General features: G+C 39.8%; 1 protein-coding gene across 1 annotated transcript in view; it reads left to right on the forward strand.

The window, feature by feature from the left end:
- The first annotated feature begins 426 nt into the window (after positions 1-426).
- Positions 427-22,969, forward strand: part of LOC135986437 (centromere protein J-like) — a 33,496-nt gene continuing 10,953 nt past the window's right edge. The window contains 11 exon segments of the mRNA XM_065630360.1: positions 427-723; positions 1,470-1,614; positions 4,999-5,244; positions 6,479-6,574; positions 7,611-7,752; positions 9,514-9,622; positions 10,565-11,993; positions 13,145-13,268; positions 16,623-16,788; positions 18,970-19,185; positions 20,918-21,064. Coding sequence (XP_065486432.1) covers positions 427-723; positions 1,470-1,614; positions 4,999-5,244; positions 6,479-6,574; positions 7,611-7,752; positions 9,514-9,622; positions 10,565-11,993; positions 13,145-13,268; positions 16,623-16,788; positions 18,970-19,185; positions 20,918-21,064 — 3,117 coding nt within the window.

Below are 22,969 nucleotides of genomic sequence, written 5' to 3' on the forward strand. Positions count from 1 at the left end.
TGATTTTATAGGTCTTTTTGTATTACATGTATCCTAACAGTGATTTTTTTTATATAGATATATTTATGTGTACTTCTATATATACATGCAAAAACATATAGAAATATATGTATAGGTATGGTTTACAGTTTCTGAAGTCAGGAGATACCCTACATTCAGCCTGGGCTAAAAAATAATCTACTGGATGAAAAAAAACAAAACAAACCACAGTATTTACTATGTCAGTATGACACCTTTGCTCATGGTGGTTTTTACTGCACATCCCTAACATGGATTTTTGGAAAGCAGGGCATGGAATCAGATGCTTTTAAGGAGGAAAATCATATGTCACAGCAGACTGCCAGTGATCTGGCAAGCACTGTACCGTGTTCCAAAATAATAATTGACAAGATCATGCTTTCTTTATCCTCAGGTTGGGTTTCCAACATGAATGAATCCTCTGGCAAGCAGTGTCCACTTTTATACAGCTCAGAAGCCAGTGGTATGATGGGCAACAATAATGACTCAACAGAAGACCTGAACCATGACCCAGCATTTCAGCATATAAGGCAATTAGGTAATTTGTCCAGTTCTGCTTTTTTTCCTCAAAAGTTTTCTTCCAGTGTAACCCAGGCTGGAATTCATGATGCAAGTGACACCTTGGAAATGTTCACTCCTCCTCTGCTCCCTGCCTCAGAGCTTGGGATGAACTGTTATGCTCCCATCTACAAAAACATGGAACAGGTTAGTTTGCTTTAAATAATCACTGAATTTATAACTGCATATTACATATTTCTGGTAGTTGCACAGCCTCTTCAGGAAGGAAGGTTCAGTAACTTTTGTGTCTATTGGTAGGAAGCTTTACTGGCAAGCATGGCTAAGTGCATCATAATTCTGTGCTTGATTATGTTGCTCTAATAAATCCATTAAATAAAGTGCTTTTCCCAAGAGACAATCATTTTTTTTCTCTTGTTGGGTAGTTACTGTTATCTCCTTCCCTCTGGTAAAAAAGATTGCTCGTTCTGGCTCCACATTCTCACGTGTGTAAAGGTCGTGAGGCATGTTCATGTTCTTATTTCTGTACGTCTTTACATCAGTCCTCTTCTCATCCTTGATCCTCTTTTTTGGCTTTTTTCCATTTCTGACTTTTCCTCCTCTTCTTAGTTTGGACAAAGAAATGGACAGGAGTAACTCCACAGTATCTCTTCCAATGAGTGCTCTATGTGCTTCTTTTAAGATAGTAAACAATACAGTGATTCAGTTGCACATTGAAAAAAGCCTCATGTTTCCAATATAGTTGAATGTATTATTTAGGGCGTGTCTGTGCTGGCAGTTTTCAATCCTTTCTCCACTGGAAATCTATCACAATTTTAGCCTTTTTTGATGACATAAAAATCATAAGTACTTGTGCTAACAAGGCAGCATCTTCTGCCTCTTCCCCTAAGACCAACTCACCTCAGGCCTTCTTTTCTTATTACTGTTGGTACCAGAAACATCAAGAAACACAGTTTGATACTATATCTTCATGATATTTTCAGACTCCAGGGCAGCAGGACCAGGTGATGAGGCAGCGTGTGGAGCAGCTGCAAAGGCTGGTGGCTGAACAGCAGAAAATCATTGCGCTTTACAACCCAGGTACTTGGGGGCTCCCTCCTGATGCTGCAGCACCCTTGCCTGCTGATGCTCACACTCAGGCAGTGAAACGTGGCCGTTCCTTAAAGAAAGAGAAGGTTTGATGGTTGTTTTCCATGGCTGAGAGCTTGTTCTCTGGCAGCTGGGCTAAAACATTCATTTCTTTACGCACATTTTACACAAGCTGTAAACCCCAGGAAACATTTGTTTCCACTTTCGTACACTAAAATTCCAGGAGAACTAGGAAGAGGAGTCCTTTATGTTTAAATATAGTCCTCCCGTACAGACTTATACTGAAGTATGGCTTTGAATGATACTGCAGAAAGTTATAGTATAATGGTGAGCATTACAGAAAAGTGGAAATATTCTTTTTTCTGTACCTCTATATGAAAGTTACAGCTTTAACTTAGATAAAAGGAGCAGAAGAAAGGCAACATGCCATGCTTCTGTTAACAGACTTACCTTTAATAGTACAGCCTGTTCTTCACAGCATGATACAACCCATTGAACAGCTTCATTTTACCAGTGATATTGCCAGAAAACGCCATCTGCTCAGCGAGCAGAAAAAGAGGAGACCTCTGCTTTCAACCTTGTCCACAGTAGTAGCACATTCTCCTCAGCGTGTGACCCCATGGTGGAAGAAGAATTTAGGGAAATCATGTAGACTTGTGAGAGCATTGGCCAGGCTTTATCAGGGCTGCTTGTGCATAACATTGGGCAGGGAGTGTCTGTAAGGGCAAGGAAGGTGAGGGGATCCTTGGATCACTGCTGCTCCTCAGACAACCTGCTGTGGAGGCAGCTTCACCTCACCCATGTGGTAGGAGCCTGAGCAGCCTAAGGCATCCCCTGTCTGCATCTCTGCATTGTTCTGGCACCAGTTTTCTCAGTCTAATTTCAAACTTCTTTGCCCAGTTGAGGAGCTGCAAGGTCTCATTCTGCTATGATATCAGAGGACAGTTAGGAGAAGAAGATGATGGCATCTTGCATGCTAGAGCTCACTGTAGCCCAATGGGGGTCTTACAAATAGCTTTTTAAAGCTGAACAGCTGCAGGTTTTTTTCAAAACCTTCTTCTCATGTTCTAAGCATACAAAGTGTGAGGAAGTGCTCTCAGTTAAAGACAGCCATGTATTTTGCTGTTCCTCCATGCATGTACAAAAATACTTCATAGCACATCTAGTTTGACCAGTTTGGATAGAATAATTTATAATAAAAAATTAATTTCAGCTGCCATAAGAGGAACTTCTGCTTGTAAAGGTCCTTGCAAAATAGTAAGCATTACTTTAGGTAGCATTAGTGATAATAATAATAAAACCACCAAGAATTTATGGTCTTTTGCTTTTTCCCTCCTCTTGGAAAATCTGGGAGTTGGCACTTGTTAGTTGGCTTTAGAGGAACATGACTTTACATTATTGTTGCTTAAAAGAAACTGAAATTTTAGCAAGTTTAATCTACCTTGGTAATGTACATAATAGCAATTATTAGCCAACAAAATAAAAGGCTTTAGAAGAGCTTTAGATACCAGCAGGCCTGGCTGTCATTGTACTGATTTTCCTGATGGAGCAATGCCACTGCAAAATTGTTGTCAAGAGCCACTGCTGTATACTAGGGAGACAGCCTGAGAAAGAGACAGAATGCTATGGCTGAGTAAATGAAATCTTCATGATCTTGTGCTTTTTGCCTCAGAGAAAAGCTGGGTTGGAATGGCAGGCAAATGCTCAGTGAGTTGTCTGTGATGACCAGGTTGAACAAATACACAGTCTGCAACTTCCAAGTTTTCCAATAAAAGCAGAACAACCACACAGCAATGATGTTGCTCATTAATCCTTGCCCAAATAGCACAATCAGCAGGACACTTGTTACTTCCATCAGTCTGCTGTGAGCAGAACAGTTAGGCTGCACCACTTTCTTCAGGTTCTCAGGAAAGAAGAAACAGTGTGAGAAAGAAAGTGTCCTTGGTCCAGTTACACTTCATCACGTAAACTCCTCTTCCCCCCACCTCAGTACTGTAAGTCACTTGATACATTTCTGAAGGAAGTACAGTTTGTATCATGAACTCAAGACCAACCTCATAAAGTAAGAAATGTATTTATAGGGTGCTGTTTGGGTGTATTTACATATCCAGATACATTTAGCTAACACATAAAGCCACAAAAGAAATGGTTACTTGACCAAAATCTGCACTGAAAGTTCTCATTTGTTTGTGGAGGCATTGTAGGTTGAGGGTAGCAAAAGACATTTCATATTCTGGTCCCATTAAGCTCTAAAGAAGCAAAATATGAAGAACTACTAGGGCTATGATTTATCTTTATTATGATAAAGGTAGTTGCTTTAATATTGCCATGCATTTAAAGAAATACAGAATCACAGAATTACAGAATGTTTGGGGTTGGAAGGGACCTCAAAAGATCATCCAGTCCAATCCCCTGGCCAGAGCAGGAACACCCAGATGAGGTTACACAGGAAGGTGTCCAGGCGGATTTTGAATGTCTCCAGAGAAGGAGAATCCACAACCCCCCTGGGCAGCCTGTTCCAGTGCTCTGTCACCCCTACAGTGACCAGCAGTGAAGTCAAAACCTCATTGAACTACAAGCTGTCATTTTAATGTCTCATGAAAAGACAGAAGTGGTTTTGGCCACCTGCTAGCTGCCTGGTTAGAGCATCTGTCCAGAAGTAGCGAATTGGGCTTTTTTTTGAGTCTCTGCCAGGCAGGATTTGAATCCATAAATCAGCCTTCTTCCCAAAAAAAGTCCTAACTGAGGTGTGAGGCAATTTCAGTCGCAGGTACTTTCTCTTCTTCTTGTTGAAGCTGGGTCATGGGACAGAAAGGAATTGTGTTATGCAGAAAGAAAATTAGAAGCAAACCTAATATTGTAACCTTATAAAGAGATTTCTTCCCTGGAAGCCGTGTGCCCGTCCTCTGGTCTCTATACAGAACTACTTACTTTTTTTCCACTTGGAAGTCTTCTAATCAAATGAGTAACCAGCCACCCAGAGCTAAATGGGAAACGCTCCCCTCTTTTGCACTGTGGAATGCCTCAGAGATACTTTGCAATACTTAACTTTCCCCTTTTAAGGGACTTAAGGAGTCCCAAGGGAAGTGTTTGTTTTACATGCTCACAAGTACTTTGCAAATGCTCTTTAATTCAGCATCCCTGTAGTATATGATAATTTTGGTTATGACTGATGATTGCAGCAAGCACGTTTGACAATTTAAATAAAATAACAAAAGTAGAATTTCATTATTTCACTCTGAACATGCAAACCACCAGGAAACACGAAAGCTACGTTGGTTTTGTGCAATACCAGTTTAGCAAGAGATTTCTAGTTCAGTGCAAAATATTTATCTTAAGCTCCTCTAATTTTTATTTTCTGATAATTATTTTCAGGCTTTTCTGTTTCTCCTGGGATACCTTCCCAACTAGGAGACGTGATGCCACCCCTTCTGTGCCCACCAGCTACTTTAATTCCTGACCAGTTCCCATCAGAAAAGTCTTCCCAGGCTGAGAGCCTGGAGTTCTTACAGACCTCTCCCTTGTTGATGTGCCCGGCTTGGCAAAGCAGATCCCCACTCTTCGTGCCAAATGAGAGCAGTTCAGAAGTCTCGGGAGACCATATGCAGCTTTCAGACTCAGGTGGGTAAAACATGCTGGAAATCTGGAGCTAAGGCTGTTGTGCAGATCCTGTGAATTTTTGCCCTTGCCAGTGGTTGTTATTGATTTTATTGCAGATCAGGGAAGGGTGCTTTGTTTTCATGGTGGACTTGTTATAAAATCTTTTAAGGTATTTTAAACTTGTTGGGTTTTTTTCTACTTTTTGAATCACAGTTATCTTGCATCTCATACTGACAGAGAAACTGGACCTTGTAGATAGAAATGGAGCCAGAAGTCATTCAATTGGAAAAGCTGACTTATGTGAAGTAGGGAGTATGCTACATGTAGGGGTAGAAGCATAAAAAGTAGGAAGTGGATATAGCTTCCAAAGGTGAGAGAACATGTTTCTTTATCTAAGAAGGCCTGCTCTTCATCAGCAATCTTGGTGTTTCTCACATTGATATGGAGTCGTGTTCTTTGGAGGAAAACCAATGTAAACTGCTACTTGGTGGTTTCTTTTTGCTACGCTTTACCAGCCTTTTCTTCTGTGGGAAGATACCAAATGGTGAGAAAGAACAGAGAGCGATCTGCAAGAAATCTAAAGTTTATTTCAAAATGGGGGGAAGAGGAACAAAAAGAAGTGGGAATGAAATGGCTTAAAGAGGATGACAATGTAAATCAAACCTGCATCCTGGATACCTTTGAACTTTTATAGCAAGACCTGACTGATGCTGTGAGACAGTCTCATAGTACAATTGAAACTTTGATTTCATATTCTTCAAGCTAGCTCAGGACCAGTACTCTCACTGAAAGAGTCTTGTCTGCTTCTTGTGCCCTGCACCACTATTTTCTTGTGAGGTTATCCTGAACCTGGGTCAGTTGCCCAGTGAATTTTACCAGAGAGCTTCAGAAATACTTCTGCCAGCTCAAATGTGGGGAGGAAGGTGGTTGGGGACATCAGGAACCTGAGAGTAAGAACGCATTAGGACAGGGGGAGGTACGACTGCTTTTTTGACAGCAGCACTGACTTAGACCTGCTTTGTGTGTGTAAAACGTCGTCTTGAAGGTGCAGAGGCCTCAGTACATCAGGTTAACTCCTGACTGGAAGCTGGTCAGTGCAGATGCTATGAAATACCCTTCAGCTGAATGTGTACTCGAGGACTGGGCTGAACTGAGACTTTCCTGACTGTTGTGACAAGTGTGGGGTTTTTACTGCTGGAAGCATAAACATGAGTGTACCAACAGCTTGTATAACACTTTACATTCTTATTTAAAGGGATAAGCACCGAGCCATTGCTTCAGTGTACTGAGAGTCCCACAAAAAAACTTTCCAGACAAGATGCTCAAGAAGAGAGCAGAAAAGAAAACAAAGGTGAATTACACAGCTGCTTGGACACATTGTTCTTGCCTTCCACTGGGGAGCACTAGTTGAAAATTACAGCTCTCCTATTAGAGCATGCTGGAGAGAGCATAGCCCCACACATGAGACTCTGAGAAGGGACACATGTTCTGCATCCCTTGCAGCTGCCAACCTGCTGGGTCACCTCTGGTTCCTCACACATATTCTCATGCAAGGCAGGTGAGAAGGTGACAGAGAGAGCACTGCTTGCCTGCCGTCAGACTGGAGATTTTTGGTGTGTAGCTGGGAAATGCTGAGGGAAGGACGTAAAGCTTTTGTATTCTTGTTGTAGGACCAGAAAGTCCTTTCAGTATGTTGTGAAGGACTTCAGAAGCTCAGGGTGCATTAATGTGATAAAGTGATCTATATAGTTCCTGGCTACTGCAACAGTGTGTTCTATAAATGAGCCAGTAAAAGCTGTTTTCTCCAGCTGACAGGCCTAACTTGAGCTAAAAGAGCAAGTCTCCATTAGCTGACACTTAGAAAAAAAGATTAATTGAAGTGGGAGCTGCCTTCTTGTAGTGAACATAGCCAGTAAGCTTCAATAGAAAGATGTACAAATTTGCACTTTTATGAAATGGGGTAGAAAATGCCTAGTTAGAAAGTCTCATATATACAAATACAGTTTAATGAACTGGCTTGCAGGTCACATAATTACAGACACATGAGTAGTTCAGTACTGTCTAGCAAAGTGTCTTCACTGCAATGTTCTGCAGTGAACACATTAACCAAGCATTACAAATCTCTAGAGGTAAAGAGTACAAATCATACCATTTGCCCATTCCTTATATCTAGCAACTAGACTTGAGGATCAGGAGCCTCTTTTTTTCATGGGTTGCGTCCTTCCACCTACTTAATTCAATTGTATTTTGTGGAGTGTTTTCAAAAATCAAAATCTTGCATATGTTGTTGAAAACATAAACATTTCTAATTTATTTCATTATGTTTATTTTTCATTTATTCATTCTATAAAGGCTTTGTTTTCATTGCCCTTTTTCCTGCTGCTTAGATAACAGTCAATTAAAAGAAATAAGTTTCCCTGAAACTTTTTCTACTGTCAGAGAAGAACAAAGAGACCAAGTAAAAGAGGAGATTCCTCTGTCTCCCTTCAGCACAGAGGGGAGGATGAAGACTGGAAGCATGGAAGACAGGTGAGAAATTATCTTAACCAGTCAGTCAAGCTACAAAAGCGTGTTTTCCTTGATTGTACATGTAATATGTGTATTATATTTGCAACACAAAAGTTCTTACCTTTGCTTGAGAGTGGCCAGGTATGCATGGGCAGGGATTGGACAAGTCCAGGGACTGGCAGTTGATCTGCCTCTATATAATAGGATGCTGGTTTAGCCAAGTTAAATGAACTGGTCTTGCAACTATGATATTCAAAGTCTAGAATTAAGGCAAAAGCTGGCAGGGAGAGAGGTAAGATCTTTTGTTATACCATCATTTCTTCTGCAGTGGCCATCAGTTTGTAACAGCAGCATCAGTCTGATTAACTCCTTCATTCTTGTCTTTGCTTGGCCTCTTCAACTGTGCCAAGACCAATTTTTATGTGCCTGTATAGTGAACAGGTCAGCCAAGTAATCCTTGTTAAAATTATATGGAGAGGAAAAAAGTACCTTGGTTGGCATTAGTGATGGAAGAAATGCCCATAGTGTTGTTACCTTTCCTCAGCTGACGCAGATAGAAGCAACAGCTTTTCAGCACATGGAGCCTTCCATCAAGTATAAAAGAGAAGCATCAAACTTCTAAGCAAGTACAGACTGGGAGCAATCATCATTAATGTGTTTTACTGTGTTAACCATGTGGGAGCTGGGCAGAGAAGGAAGACAGGGACCTCCACAGCAAAAAGCTGAGAAGAGGTGGCAGGACCATAAGTACCTCTTGGCAAGCAGGCCGGACCACATATGCCTTTTTGAATCAGCAGCGAGCTTCTGAAGTCTGTTTCCCAGTCACCCCCACTTGCTGTACTTTGGTTCACATCATGGTCTTAGCATGAGCTGGAAGAAACTGAAGCGCAGAACGTACTCCAGTTCTTCGTGGCCTTGTCACTATGGGACCAGGCTTGAAGTAAACTTCCACGAAATGCCTATTATCTAATGCTGAGTCCTCAGCAAGAACAGTTTTGCTCTACAAATCTAATCTTGTTAGGCCATGCTGCTTGCTAACAGATAGAGCTGGACTGACCAAAAAAAAAAAAAAAAAAAAGAAGAGATTATCTGTGGTACAGTAGTGATAGGTGGAGTATAGAAAGAAGAGTAACTTGCTGTGTGACTAGTAACTCTATTAAACCCAGTATTTTTTAATATTCAGTAGAAATTATTAGTAAGTGCTTTAATTAAGGCTCTAAGCACATTTCTAATGAAATAAGATATGTCCTTGTATGCTGTATTATGCTTCATTTTGAGTCAGTGTTCAATTTGTCCTTCCACAACACTATAGACATTATTTTTCTCCTCTATCACTCTTCACCAGCTAATTCAAACCACTCTGTCAGAGAGATAGCGGGTTCTTTGTCAGTGTAACGAGCTCTAGTCTGGAGAAAATGCCTGAAATATTTTTCCTTTTCACTATTTTATGGTTTTAAGGACTGATCCCAGCCAAAAAACTGTTACTTGCTAAAAGCATAACTAATGTTTAGCCTAGACAGGATGTTTTAAAGTGAGACTTAGGTGTCACATAATAGTGGGCTTTTTACTAACATGCTTCACATTAAAAAAAAAAAAAGGAGAGAAGACTTCAGTTCTAAAGTCAACATCAGCTCCATGAGAATTATTGAAAGAAAATTACAGTGTGTTTCAAAAAGATGGACCCAATTTCAAAGCACAGTCCATTTAAATTGGGTCCATCTTTTTAAAACACCCTGTAGTTGGAGAACCTTATCAATAATTACCTTCCTGTTCCTTGCCTAGGCCAATCACACCAGAAATTGGTACTAGACGGAAGCCTTCTGAAGAATTTGTTGAAGAACAACTTACAGTAGATAATAATCTCATAGCAAAAGACCAGAAGGAGCAGCAGGTACTGTGCCATTGGTGCATTCACTTTGTTTTTGACAAGTTCTCATGGACTTGGGTATTGTTTGGGCTCTGTTTTGGCTCGTTGGATGGCAGTGCATTTTTCCACTATTTATTCAAGTGATGTTGGAAGACTTTTCCCAAAAGTAAAAAAACTATTAGTCACAGTTGTATTCCCCAACGCTTCTCTTCTTCTCTTTCCACATACTTTCTGGGTGATAGTTTGTGCTGGAGTATCAACATACTTAGATAAATTAGACCTCGAAGTTGATTCTGCTAGTTTATTTCATAATAAATGGTCCATGCAGTCTCTCATGTGCAACTAATGCGAGAATGGGGGCACTTCCAAATACAGTTTTTGTACAAGGGCCAAGTACAGTAATACTGTTCTGCTTTTTGCCTTATGTGCAGCTTGAGATGAGTTTGTCTGACACCCCTAGGTGTCAGACTCAGCATTTTGTTAGGCTCGTTGGCTTGGAAGATGCGCATTATGCCATTCAGGAATTTTCTCAATGTCTCCCCGGCAAAATAACATCTCAGACTGTTGCACATATATATATATATATATATATATATATATATATATATATATATATATATATATATGTATGTATATTTCTGTGTCACATTGTAAAAAAACACTCAAACTTCCTTTAAAAACAAAGACAGACAGAACTTGTCTCATTTTCTTTTATATAAACACTTAGCACCATCTTAACCATCCAACTCTACTAAAGAATTAATTGAGGTGTCACATGGTGACTGCTTCTAAAAGTTCTTGTACCTTCCCTGTAGTCTCAGGACTGTTACTTATGCACTCAGTTATCCATAGCCAGTGTCTTTAAGACTTCTGGTGTCTCAGCTTTTTTCATTATCATAAATATCTTCCTTTCTGGAGAATAATTCTCAGACTGACTGTCAGGATTTTTTGTGTTTTGTTTTTTAGAGTAAGGCAAAAGTAACACCTCAGAAGGCTTTTCTGAAACGAAAAGAAGGTATATCAAGGCTCAAAAAAACTAAACAGAAGTCTTTAAAAGAAGACAGCAAGCATTCCAGAAGAGCTGGTTTGGACTGCTGGGATCATTTCTCCCAGCCTGGCCAAGTGGATGTAGGAATACTACAGTCAGGGGAATGCTCTCAGTTAAATCTGCAGGTCAGTAGCTCCATGCAGATGGAAACACATGAAAAAAAAGCAGACTGTGCTTTACTTGAGTGGGAGATAGAGGCTGAAGGTGAGTGTGAAGCAAAAGTAGTTGAGCAAAGTACAGAAGAAAAAGAAGTGACTGGGAGAGATGAAGATGCAAAGGAAAATCCTGTTGACTCACCACAGAGAAGTTGGCCTGAACTCCTATTAATACAACCATGTCCTGAAACAGTCGCAGAAATGAACCTAGAAGTAGATGAGGAAAGGGAAACTCATCATATGGATTCTCTAGGGCAAGCAGGCAGAACTGATGGAAGACCTGTGGAGAGTACTCTGCAAAAGGGCCTAGGTAGGGTGGATGGCACCCTGAAGGGTCATGTCACAGAGGGAGCAAAAATGCCCTTGGAAGTCCTACAAAAGCATTCTCCGCTTCAGGATTTAGACACAGTTTGCATCAAGGAGACAGAGTGGAGTGCAGGCCCTGTGTTCACGCAGGGACAGAAGTGGGTTCAGGTATGCCCACAGGAACTTTTTTTGGGGAGCCAGAGTGCAGAAAGCAAAAGTAAAATCCATACTGGGTTTAAGATGGTCGATGATAAGATAGTAAAAGTTACACATAGCTCACCTGAGGCTGTGGAGAAGGGAAGCTCATCCTCAGTCTTGCAGCAGGAGTGGCAAGGGAAGGGGACAGCTGCCTCAATGTGGCATGTTGCATCTTTGTCCTGCGAGTCAAGCTGCTTATCATCCAATAGTGATGACGACCCCAAATCTCACCACACTCAGTATCCATCCCAGCATGAGCCTCAAGGAGTAGATCATACTGATAGACATTTGGATCTCTCTGATGGTGATTATGCCAGTGATGAGCCCAGCGAAACAGAAAAAATGTCTGTTAAAAAGTACAGCAGATCACCCCCAGGGAAGCAAGACATCCAAGCGATCGCAAGACAACAAGGGCTCTCCTGCAGCACAAGCAGCAGCGATTCCAGTACCGGGGGTGTCAGGCTGAAAGGGAGCAAGGCTCGCTCTTCTCTTCAGCAGTCCCTATTTCATCTCACAAGATCAAAAAGGAGAGAGCATGAGCCTGAATCAAAGAATGAGGACAGGGCCAGGGATGTTAAAAGCCTGGATCTGCCGTCCTCAACAGTGGCTGGTGAGATTCCTGCTTTCAAGATTAAAGAAACCCCTGCAGCGGAGGAACCACAGAAAAAACTGTTTACAGACACATTAGGTAAGAGCTACCCGAGTTTTGATTTACATTTATTTTTCATAGGGAAAAAAATTTCTCTTGGATTTCTGACTCATTCTATGCATGCTCCCTAGGTATATGTCCACTCTGCCAGTATTTCTGAGTCCTAAACTGGAAAAAAAAAAAAAAAAAGAGGAGAGGAGAGAGATATATCTGCAAGCCCCTTGTTTTGCTTGGCTCTCCATCATCACTAGCAATTTTTCCTACGTCTTTTGCTTTAGATGCACTTTCAGGTGCAGACTTTTGACCCTATGAGATGGGTGAGAAGTTCAGTGAGTCCTTGGAGTCAGTGCTAAAGTTTCCCGTAGCTTAGGTGTGCTCTGAGCCCTTGACAGTGAGTTCCTCACATTTTCTATTTACGCTCCTCAGAAATAACATGACTCTAAAAAGATGGGCAAAATAATTTCTCAAATTTGCATATTTTTTTCCTAAGACACAGAGAATCTCACATCAGTGGAAAATTACAATTTTCTAAGAACACCTTTATTCAGTTTGTCCTGAATGCGGTCCAAGTTCTTTGGTCAACAAATCTTTCCAGGATTTTGGCCCAGTGACCTTAGCTCTGGCAAGGAAATGGTATTCTTTTTATCAAACTGGTTCTCAACTTTTCTTATTTCTTAGTTTCCACTGAAGGACTTCCCCCACGTTGACTCCTCATTCCAAACCTATTGGCTGTCTCTTTGTGTGGGATCAGTCAGAAATTGGTTGTCCTACCTGAAGTAACTGCCAGAGCAGAAATATTAACTTTTGATGGCTTTTAATTGCTCTGTTACAACTTGCTAAGCACACTCTACTCTGTGTCAGGCTGCCATTAAAAAAGGGCTCCTGAGGCCTCTTTGAAAGTTGCATTCAAAATAACGTTGAACTATCGTGTGGCATTCACACTCCTGAAAAGGAATTCAGCTACTGACTCTGATATATCCCCAAATCTGTTTCACTTATCATGTTTTGTAGGTCTTGGATTGCACTACTAAGAACTATGCTGGGAATGGAATATTTGCATAATTAGGCAAAGACACGTTAATTCTGTTTGATAGATTAAGTAATAAAGCTTACTGCACTTATGCAGTCTGTGATTTTAAATACGAAGACAAAGTTCATAAATATTCACAGATTTCTGTGTACTAACACAGATATCTTTATAGAAGAAACCCAGAGCATCCCTACCAGAGGATTAGAGACTGCTGTATGTCATGGACGAACCCCTTTACTGACAAGGGTGAAAGAAGAACAAGAGAAAGCAATCAATTTTCGCAGGTAAATCTCTATACACCAGAAACCGATTTGCATGTGCAGTTAAGGCCAATATTTCCTTCAGTATCCTTGAAATCAGGCTGCTAAATTCATGCTTATTAGCTATCATCTTTCAGCTGTGTCTATGTTGTTTCAGAACTGAAACACTCATTTAGCCGTCTGGATAAAAAGTGCGAACCGAGGGGTGCCAACTCTGAAAACACTGGTACAATTTGGGTTTTAAAGCTGAGTAAAGCCAAATGCTTTTTATAAGTTGCTGAACATCTTCAGATTACACTGAAATCAGTAAGAACTCAGGATAAGTTATTTTATTATTTTATGGGCCTCTGATGGAGTAAAGGATAAACTTCTCATACCATAGTCACATCAAGGCAGCCCATATTTCCAAAGATAACAAAAAGTGTATAGCATATGTCAGTGCCAACAGCACCGTTATTTCAGAAATATTTATCTTCAGACTAGACTGAGGATGAATTTGTTACCATATAGATGAAAAACTTGAAAATTCACAAGAGAGTTTCTTTTGTAATCTGTAATTATTAAATGCTGAAAACCTTTGGTTTTGTTTTGGTACATTTTCATAGAAGTGAAATAATTCCTTACTGCAAAATCCCTGCAAGAAATAAGCTTTGAAACTATGGGGTTTGGAATAGATGTGCGATTACAACTGTAACTAATTATAGGTTATGCAAATGCCTCATCAAAATTTAGCATGCTTACAATCAAATCGAATATATATTTTTTAATTTGATGAAATCTGTTACAAATTACTAGGTATCATCAACTGTAAACACAGAAGAGATTATTTTCCTTTTTGCATTTCAAGCCTAGTTCTTAACTAGTAGCAAATAAGCCTAATTTATTGTTTTGGGGTTATAATATATCACGCAAACTAAAAAATTTTTTCTCACATCTGCTTGTTCATTCCTTTTGATTTCAAAGACCATGGAATGAGTGACAAAGAATATTTCTGAATGACAGTTATCGGTTTGAATTATTTCCTCCTATAGCTGTATTTTAGCAAAATACTTTCACTGTCTTAAAAATATATTATTTCAATCAAGATCCTTTTTGTTTGTGATCTTGCTAACATATTGGAAGATGATCACCAGCTGATCATGATAGGTGTTCCAGATGCGAATATCTGTGGGATTTGGCAATTCATAAAACTACTAATGAAATTAAGTGCTGCTTTTACTTTTACTGATGTAAATTTTTGCTGTGGAGGGATGTATTGGGGCAGAATTATTGTAGTGCACTCTCTGCCGGCCCTGTGTTCGCTGCCTGCTGATGGTGCTGCCTCACATGGCTTCGATTTTTTGTAATAGCGCAGGTTTTCAAAAGAGCTCTCTGTGAATTTATGTATGTCATTAGCCACAGTAGCTAATTTTTTATGCAAAAATACCTGCCTAGTAAAATGCGTGCATCTTTTCACTCACTTTTTGTAATTTATGAGCTAAAATGAATTACAAAACGCAGCTTCTCCTCCTTGACTGCATTGGTCCTGTGCTGATTTATTTAATCTGAGAATCTGCTTTGTATTTTTAAACCAGTAAGCCTACAGGGAAGATAGGATGGCCACTACATTGATGGCATTTCACTTGTGCCATGTTGACAACTTGCTGGAAGCAATGAAAATCCTTTTGAGAGCGGCACAACATGCCTGGACCTGCCCAGCCTATCCATTCTTTCGTTTCAAGGAACTTTGTTTTAAACCTTTGCAGACACAAATAACACAGGCAAGGGGGTGAAAACAGTTGGGACGTAGTGTGTTGCATGTATCTGGTGCCTAAGAGAGCCTAGAGAGTGCTCCAGGCAGCAGCCGGTGACTCCACTCTTGCAGCACTGAGGTAGTTACCCTTGACATCAGTCAGAGGATTCAGTGATGATCATTTCCTTGTTCCTTCAACCAGGACAACTTGTTTGCCATTTTTAATACGTAATTTCCTTGTAGTATCAAATCTGTACTCTTCCTGGACCAACAGTAATAGCCAGCAGGAAACTAACAAATAATTTACTATCATATTAAAAATGAATTCAGCAGCTGGATCATAGTAATACAAATACACTCCATTTGAGGATATGTAAAGATTTATACTCTCCCCCTCTTGCTGGGTTTTTAAGTGCATTTCTAGGTCACTAATGCCTTGAGACATTGAGTCCAAAGGCAAAACCTCTTCTGGGTGCTGAGCTCCCTCATTTAACTCTTAGAGTATATTTACCTACAGAAAGCTCAACATGACCTGGCAATGTGCAGTTGTGGCCCAGAAAGGCAACCATATCCTGGGCTGCATCAAAAGAAGTGTGACTAACAGGTCAAAGGAGATGATTCCCCTAGCTCTACTCCACTCTTGGTGAGACTCCACCTAGAATGCTTCATCCAGCTCTGGGGCCCCCAACATAGGAAGCACGTGGACCTGTTGGAGTGAGTCCAGGGGAGGTGATCAGAGGGCTGGAGCACCTCTCCTGTGAAAACAAGCTGAGAGAGTTGAGGTTGTTCAGCCTGGAGAAGACTCTGGGAAGACCTTATTGCAGCCTTCCAGTACCTAAAGAGGACCTACAGGAAAGTTGGAGAGGTACCTTTTGCAAGGACATGTATTGATAGGACAAGAGGCAATGGCTTTAAACTGAAAGAGGGTAGATTTAGATTAGATATAAGGAAGGAATTCTTCACCCCGAGGGTGGTGAGGCACTGGAACAGGCTGCCCAGAGAACTTGTGGATACCAGATCTCTAGAAATCCTCAAGGCCGGGTTGAATGGGATAGTGATCAACCTGGTCTAGTGGCAGGTGTTCCTGCCCATGGCAGGGCGGGTTGGACTAGATGATTTTTAAGGTCCCTTCCAACCCAAACCATTTTATGATTCTACGATAAAGTAAAGTACTTTATCCCCTTTCGTTCAAGTCCATGGCTGTGCTCATTTGTAGGAATGACTAGGCTGCTGGAAATACAGCTCAGTTCGCAGCCTTGCATGATGAAGTGCTTCTTAGGTGCAAAGCCAGGGAACAAGCTGTGCCTTCTGCAGGTCTGCTCTAATTTAGCTATTTCTCTGAACAAAAATGTGCTTAAAAGACTCTAAGTTCATGGTCACTATGAGATCAGAAAACTTCAATCAGAATTATTCCATCTGCTCAGTAGAATAAATTTTGCAGCTGAATACACACATGAGTGTTCCCAGTGATGAAGGACCTCAATTTTGACAAGTGCTGGTAATTTTTTGCCACTCCCAGCAGAATCAACATATATGGAAGACATCCAAGCCCTCCAAAAATCATTCCCAAATAAGGCACATCTACAGACAGTCCTTTGTTATATTCTTTGTGCCAACTTCATACTCTTTGTTTACCTTCTGAACAGAACACAAATGGACCAGCTCAAGACTTTTAGGAGCCAGGAGATGACTCACCCTTTGGAAAACAACAGAGATCAAATTCACACACTACAGAAAGAAAAAATTGCCCATAGCAAGTTCAAAGGAACAGCTAGAGTCACTGGAGAGAATGTGAAATCACAAGAACTACAAGTAAGGTGTCTTCTGTAGAATAAATATGCAGTTCTCAACAATTAATATCCTTCCATACCGGCATCTTATGGTAGTACCTGAGTCCTTCCATTTGTCATAGGTGGCCAATTATTCATGCTACTTCTTGAGGACAGTTGTGTGTACAGTGAAGTTGTATCATGTTAATAAGACATTGCTTTGGCTTGTGTTTTAAATATATATCCCACTGTCTTTATATGAGACAAAAAATACGTGGTAAGGAAGACTGGGGGGTTCCCATGTTCCTTGTACTTCCTTGTAGTCGTTTTACCAGATCTGAGCCGGTTCTTGAAAAATATCCAACTCTTACCATAGTTGGCTTTACATTATGTTAGTGGCACAGAATTATTTGCCATCATTCTCTATTCTCATCCCTGAGCTGGGAGTTAGTTGATTTTTTTTTTTCCTTAAACTATCCTGACCTTTGCCTTTGATGTATTATATTTTGATGATATCTGTGTATCTAACAACCTGACCTGCCTAATAACATCTCTGAGTCATTTATTGTGGTTTATTCTAAGTTCCTTTAGGGCATTCTATCTCTTTGAATCCTCTATTTCAGCCTCCTTAGTGATAAAGCAATCTCTGAATATCTGTGGTTATTATCCCTCTTAAAAATAGCTATACACAATATAACTTTAAGTAATTTTCTAGAACAGTCACTGATAAAGAGAAGAAAAAATGGTGCGCCATGTGAGACAGTGATAAAGGAGATGGGGGCAGCTAAAGCTGTATTTTTATAGGATAAAAGAGTAGGCAATGGTAATGCTCAGAAATGTCTGGAACAATGTTCTGCTTCAAAAAGATATCTAAACCAAACTGACAGATTTGACAGCAAACTGACAAGTTCAATGATTTTCTTGACCAGAAAAGTTTCAGAACAAATTAAACTGGCGAGATAGTACTTTGTACAAACGTTCTCTACTTTCTTTATTTTTCATGTGTACATTTTTGAAATACATGTTTTTGTGCCATACGCATGGTGAATATTTTCTATGTTCATGTTCTATATTCCTCTAGAGGTAACATTTACAACAGGAATTGATTAACTGTTTCAGTGAGTTTATTTTACTATTTTGAATATAGTCTGCACAATATTTTGAAACATCAACTTTATTTCCAGGTTTCACCTCAGATTTAAAAAAATCGTTAGAATTTCTGCTAGGGAATAATTGTGTTTCCTGATTAGGTCTAGCCCTAGAGATGAAGTTTGATAGAATTGTTTTAATCTTTTGTTTGCACCTGATAACATAATGAGTGTAGGTTCAAAAAATTAGTTTTCCATAAAACAATTATAAAACACTTTCTGAGACACTTATCTATGTGATTCCCAAGTTCAGAAGTCTACTTCTTCTTGAAAATGGCCAATAGATATGCGAAATTCTGACAAGGCAGCTCACAGCAAAGAAAGGATGGTGACGAGGATACAAATGTGCAGATACACAAGTGAAGGGAAAGTAGGAAAGGGTTGCATGTGACAATTGGTTGACTACAGAACAAACTGCACATTTCTAGCTTAACTCCACCGAAGTTGCATTTGCAACATCTAGCATGAGTGCTTCAAAGGAAGAGGACTCAGTGCTGGCATCAGCTCAGCTGAGGGAAGGAGAAGGGAGTAGGGAAAAATATTGGAGATGCATGTATGTGGAAAAGTCCTCTTCAAAGTACACCAAATTTCACTACTTTGATTTTCCTGAACTCCATTGAAAGTTGTCTTTGTGATCCCCTGCTGTTTGTAAGGACCATTTGACTAATCATATGCCCTTGTCACTACATGAAGATCTGATGAAGTGACATTTTTGCCATTAAAATATACCTTGTATCTTTTGCTTTTTTTGAAAACATCCACATTTAATGGTGTTTTTTTCCATGATTAGTTTGCATTTCCTGATTTTTCCTTCACACAGCAAGGACTTCCCTCTGCTCGCTTCGTAATGGTTTGTTTGTTTTATAATTTCAACTACAGGATTTTGCAGGGCAGTGTTTTGGTTGTGATTTTTTTTTTAAGAGATAATTTCAAATATGTTCTATTTATATTGCAGACCTTTATACTGTAGACCTTCAAGCAGAACAAAATACTCCATGCTTCCTTCTGGGTGTATAAGGTGGGCATGCCTAGTCCAGAGCAGGCAATGACATGGCACACTTTTTTTCTACTGGTAGATATTAAAACAGCAGATTGTGGGACTGCAGGAGGAGTTCAAAAGAAATGAGTCCTGCTGGCATGCTGCCTATGGCAAGCTGAGAGACCAGGTTGAGATACTGACCAGGCAGAACATCGAGCTTCGAGATGAGCTCAGAGTTTCAGAACATCAGAGATGGAAAGCAGAAAAAAACACAGAAGCCGTGAATTTCATGGACAGAAAATCAGAGACTCTGGTACTGAAAGATCTTCTCTGTTTAATAGCGTCTGAAAAATTCAGGCATAGTTTCCTTTGGAACTGGCATGTGTGAATACTGTTCCTCCATTCCTGCCACAATTAGCCTGAAGGGAGGAAATTCAGCTCTGTAGTAAGCCATGTTAAAATATACTCTTAGTGTGGTCCTCTTCCACTCAGCCTTAGTTATCCATGATATGGACACCTCTACAAGATAATTCAGCCAACCTGTCTTAGACATTTATATCGGGGCAGATGTCTCCCTCCACTAGCTGGGAAGGGAGTTTGGAGAACTCATTTACATTCAGTGCCTAAATTAGACAATTGAAGTCTCCTGAAATTAATTCCAGTATTTATGTATATAATGCCATTTATGTTTTTAATAAAAGAGCTCTTCAGCCAGATGCTGACTGCTTTTTCGCAATAGATATAGTGGGACCTTTTATATAATCTCATTTCAGTTCTTATTTTGTGCTGTTATCTTTCTGGGAAGAAAACCCTATCGGTGTCCGGCCTTATAAATTTGGACTCCTGAATGAGAGTTTCACTGGGGTGGAGCAGGAAAGAGAATCAGGGTGGAAAATATAGCTGCCTAGTGTAAACGTCTCCGGTAATCTCCTGAAATCAAAGGGGTTTAATCGTAGGTTAACAGATTCTATTGCCATTTCTCATTCAGTGTCCCATTTGTTTAATATACTTGTAGAGTTACTTGCTACCTTACTATAAAACTGGGTAACTTCCTTTAAGGGAGTTAAAGGGAGAAGAGAGTTGTTACTCACTTCACACACAGGAGACAGCAAGTCTTAGTGAAATTAAAATGTACAGACTAGAATTCAAAAGGCAGAATTCTGGTTTGAGTGGGTCATTTCATCTCCCATGTATTCAAGGGAGAAAAATAAGTTCCTTTATAGAGGGATCAGTTTCATCCTATGTGCATCAAGGCGACAAGAACAGATAATAATCTTCTAGATGGTACAGTCTGGTGAGATGAAGCCCACTCTTCCATAGACTGGCTGAACCTAGGAGAAAATAAAATTGCATCATTTACTCCTAGGTATTTCCCTAATTTGCAACTCTAATTTCTAGTAATGTATCTTTAAAGACGTTAAAACCACCGATTAACCTGTCTTTTGCTTTATGGTTTGAAGAAGTTTTGGTCTCTTTATTTGATTTTAATGTACTTGTTAATGCAATTTTTCACCTAGCACTATTAAGTTCAATTGAAAATGTAATTTCAAGTTACATTTCACTTTATTTTTAATTTTCCCAAACCTACCTGTTCACATGACTCATCCTTTTATAGATTGTGAAGATCAGAAAAAACTATTAGTCACATGTACAGAATGAAAATATATAAAAATTCCAATAAAAGCAAGGATAAGAAAAAGCTAACTGACTTCTGATTTAGGTCGGATTTCTGTGTTATTTCTACTGTTTTGGGACATTTGGTGATGTAGAACTACTGCTCAAGCCACAGAAGATTTTTGTTGTGTGAGAGTAATATTAGGATGCTGTATGTAAAGATGCTAGGATGCCATATGCAAAGATTCTTGTGTCTCATATCAGGGAGTTTCAGTCCGTAGAGAGCAAGATACTGAATTTCATTCATTGTGTTTAAATATGATCATATTTATTACAACAGAAGAGCTCAAGGCTCAGATGGCTTTGAATATTGATTCTACTAGCTGTGCCTTGAACGGAAAATTATGTATTTATAATAAATTCTCCATTAGGTTGCAGAAGCTGTTCTGCGAGAGACAGCATCTTCTCTCAAACAAAAAGAAAGGTCATGGAGAGATAACCACAAGAACTACAACATCTCTCATGTGGGGCCAAAGATATCTTTGCAGAAACACCTCTTTAGAGACGTGAATAGCAAGGTATGTACTCTTATTGCCAGTAATAACTTTTCCATAGTTTCAAATATTTATCAAAGAGAATGTTATTTGTAATCAAAATTTGTGCAAATGAAAGTCCCTGTATAAGCATGGTCACGTTTTCTTGCAGTGCAATTGTGCTGTGATTCAGAACAACTTTGCTTGTAGTTTTTTTCCTGGTTTTGCAGTAGCAGGTGACAACACCTTTTTTTTCCTTTTCCAGACCTAACTGAGTTGTCTGTTGTTTCCAGATATGCTCTGAGTTAATTGTACTTGATACTTCACGGATTGATCTTACAGGGAACTGCCATACCTTGCCTCAGCAAACCATAAATGCAGTATTTTTCCATTTGAGGCCTTACTTGCCAATAAGCACTAGTGGCCTACCTGCCTGATAAAGTCAGAAGAAAAAGCACTTAGCTCTTTACAAGCTGTGACAAGTTAACTCAGCATGTCAAGTGAGATGCTCGTTTCTGGCTGCTCCTCTGCAGCCAGCTTACCACATTTCTTATACATCTCACTGTTTGGAATATATAGATATCTAAATATCTTGTCATGCTTTTCTTTCTCTTGGCCTTGAATGTCTTGCTTATTGTTATGAGCATCTTGATTATTACAAGTCCCCATTCTTCCTTTTCTGCACACTTAGCTGAAATCCGTGCTTTGTTCAAGTGAACAATCTCTGAAACTCTTCCTGCCTACTGGAAACTAATCTCCTGCCTCCATTGGCTAAAGCAAAACTTAGCTCAGGTCACCCAACACACTGTTCTCTCTGCCTGTTTAGGGACTGAGATCAATGTAAAACATGTCAGATGAGAAAGGAAGCAACTATTCCAATGTAGTGATCATGACAGTGTGTGGCTTGAAAGTCACAAGACGGTGGCTTTAGTGAATCCTGCATTGTATGAAAAGAGATAATGATAAGAATTACTATAAACTGAATATGCTTGAAAGAGCAGAATCAGTCAATGTTAAATAGTAGCTTCAAAGAGGATGCAGGTATTAGGTGCTTGCCTTCAAGACTAAGCAATATGTGTTGTTTATAAGTCAGAGGTTGAGGGTTTAGCTGCAGGAAATTGGTTTATTTGTTCTATACTGATGTCAGATCTCCCCAGCCCCTTCTACAGCTGGGATCTCTCCATTCCTCTGTGCTGCAGTGGACAGAATTACAAGCCAGACAAGTAATATAGTATATAATATCTGCGGTTAAAGCAGCCAGTAAAGTTAAAAAAATCTATCTTTGGTAGCTTACCCTGGAAATTTTCAAGGTATGAAAGAGTTTGTTTCATCTGAACATCTCAAGCACTCTTGCAAAATGAGGAAAAACCAGAAACATGTGTTCTACATGGAGACTCCCTAAGACCCATTGAGTTAATTTTCCTCCTGTGGCACACAGCCACATGCAAAAAAAATTGTGGCTTCAGCAACAGTTCTGAGAAGGGAGAAGCTGAGGACAGCAGACTTTTGAGCTTGCCATTATCTGAGCTTTCACCATCCAGCCAGCATTGGATCTAATCCAACTGGAATCCAATACAAGCATGAGCTAGACTGGTGGGCAAAGTGCCCACATGTCCTGAGTGAACTCTGAAATGTTTGACAGAGACACACGTTTTTTATCAGATCTGATGTCAGAAGAAGGCCTTGCAGTGAATAGAGTGGCTGCTGATTATTGGAATCTAGAGTTGAAGGCTCAGGTACATGGAACTTAAACAGAAGCCCAAAATCTGTGTTGTAACCATAGATCAGAACATGGTGACTCACTTGCATTTCCTTTGTATTTCATGTCTCTTGCTAGCAGGTGGATGCTTTCCCTCAAAGATTCTGTGAATCTGGACAATTCTAAATTTTGGACATAGATAAAACAAACTCTCATGCTGTTTCTATCCAGAATTGAGAAACTTTGCATGG

This window comes from Caloenas nicobarica, chromosome 3 (assembly GCF_036013445.1).
Source record: "Caloenas nicobarica isolate bCalNic1 chromosome 3, bCalNic1.hap1, whole genome shotgun sequence".
Classification (NCBI taxonomy): domain Eukaryota; kingdom Metazoa; phylum Chordata; class Aves; order Columbiformes; family Columbidae; genus Caloenas; species Caloenas nicobarica.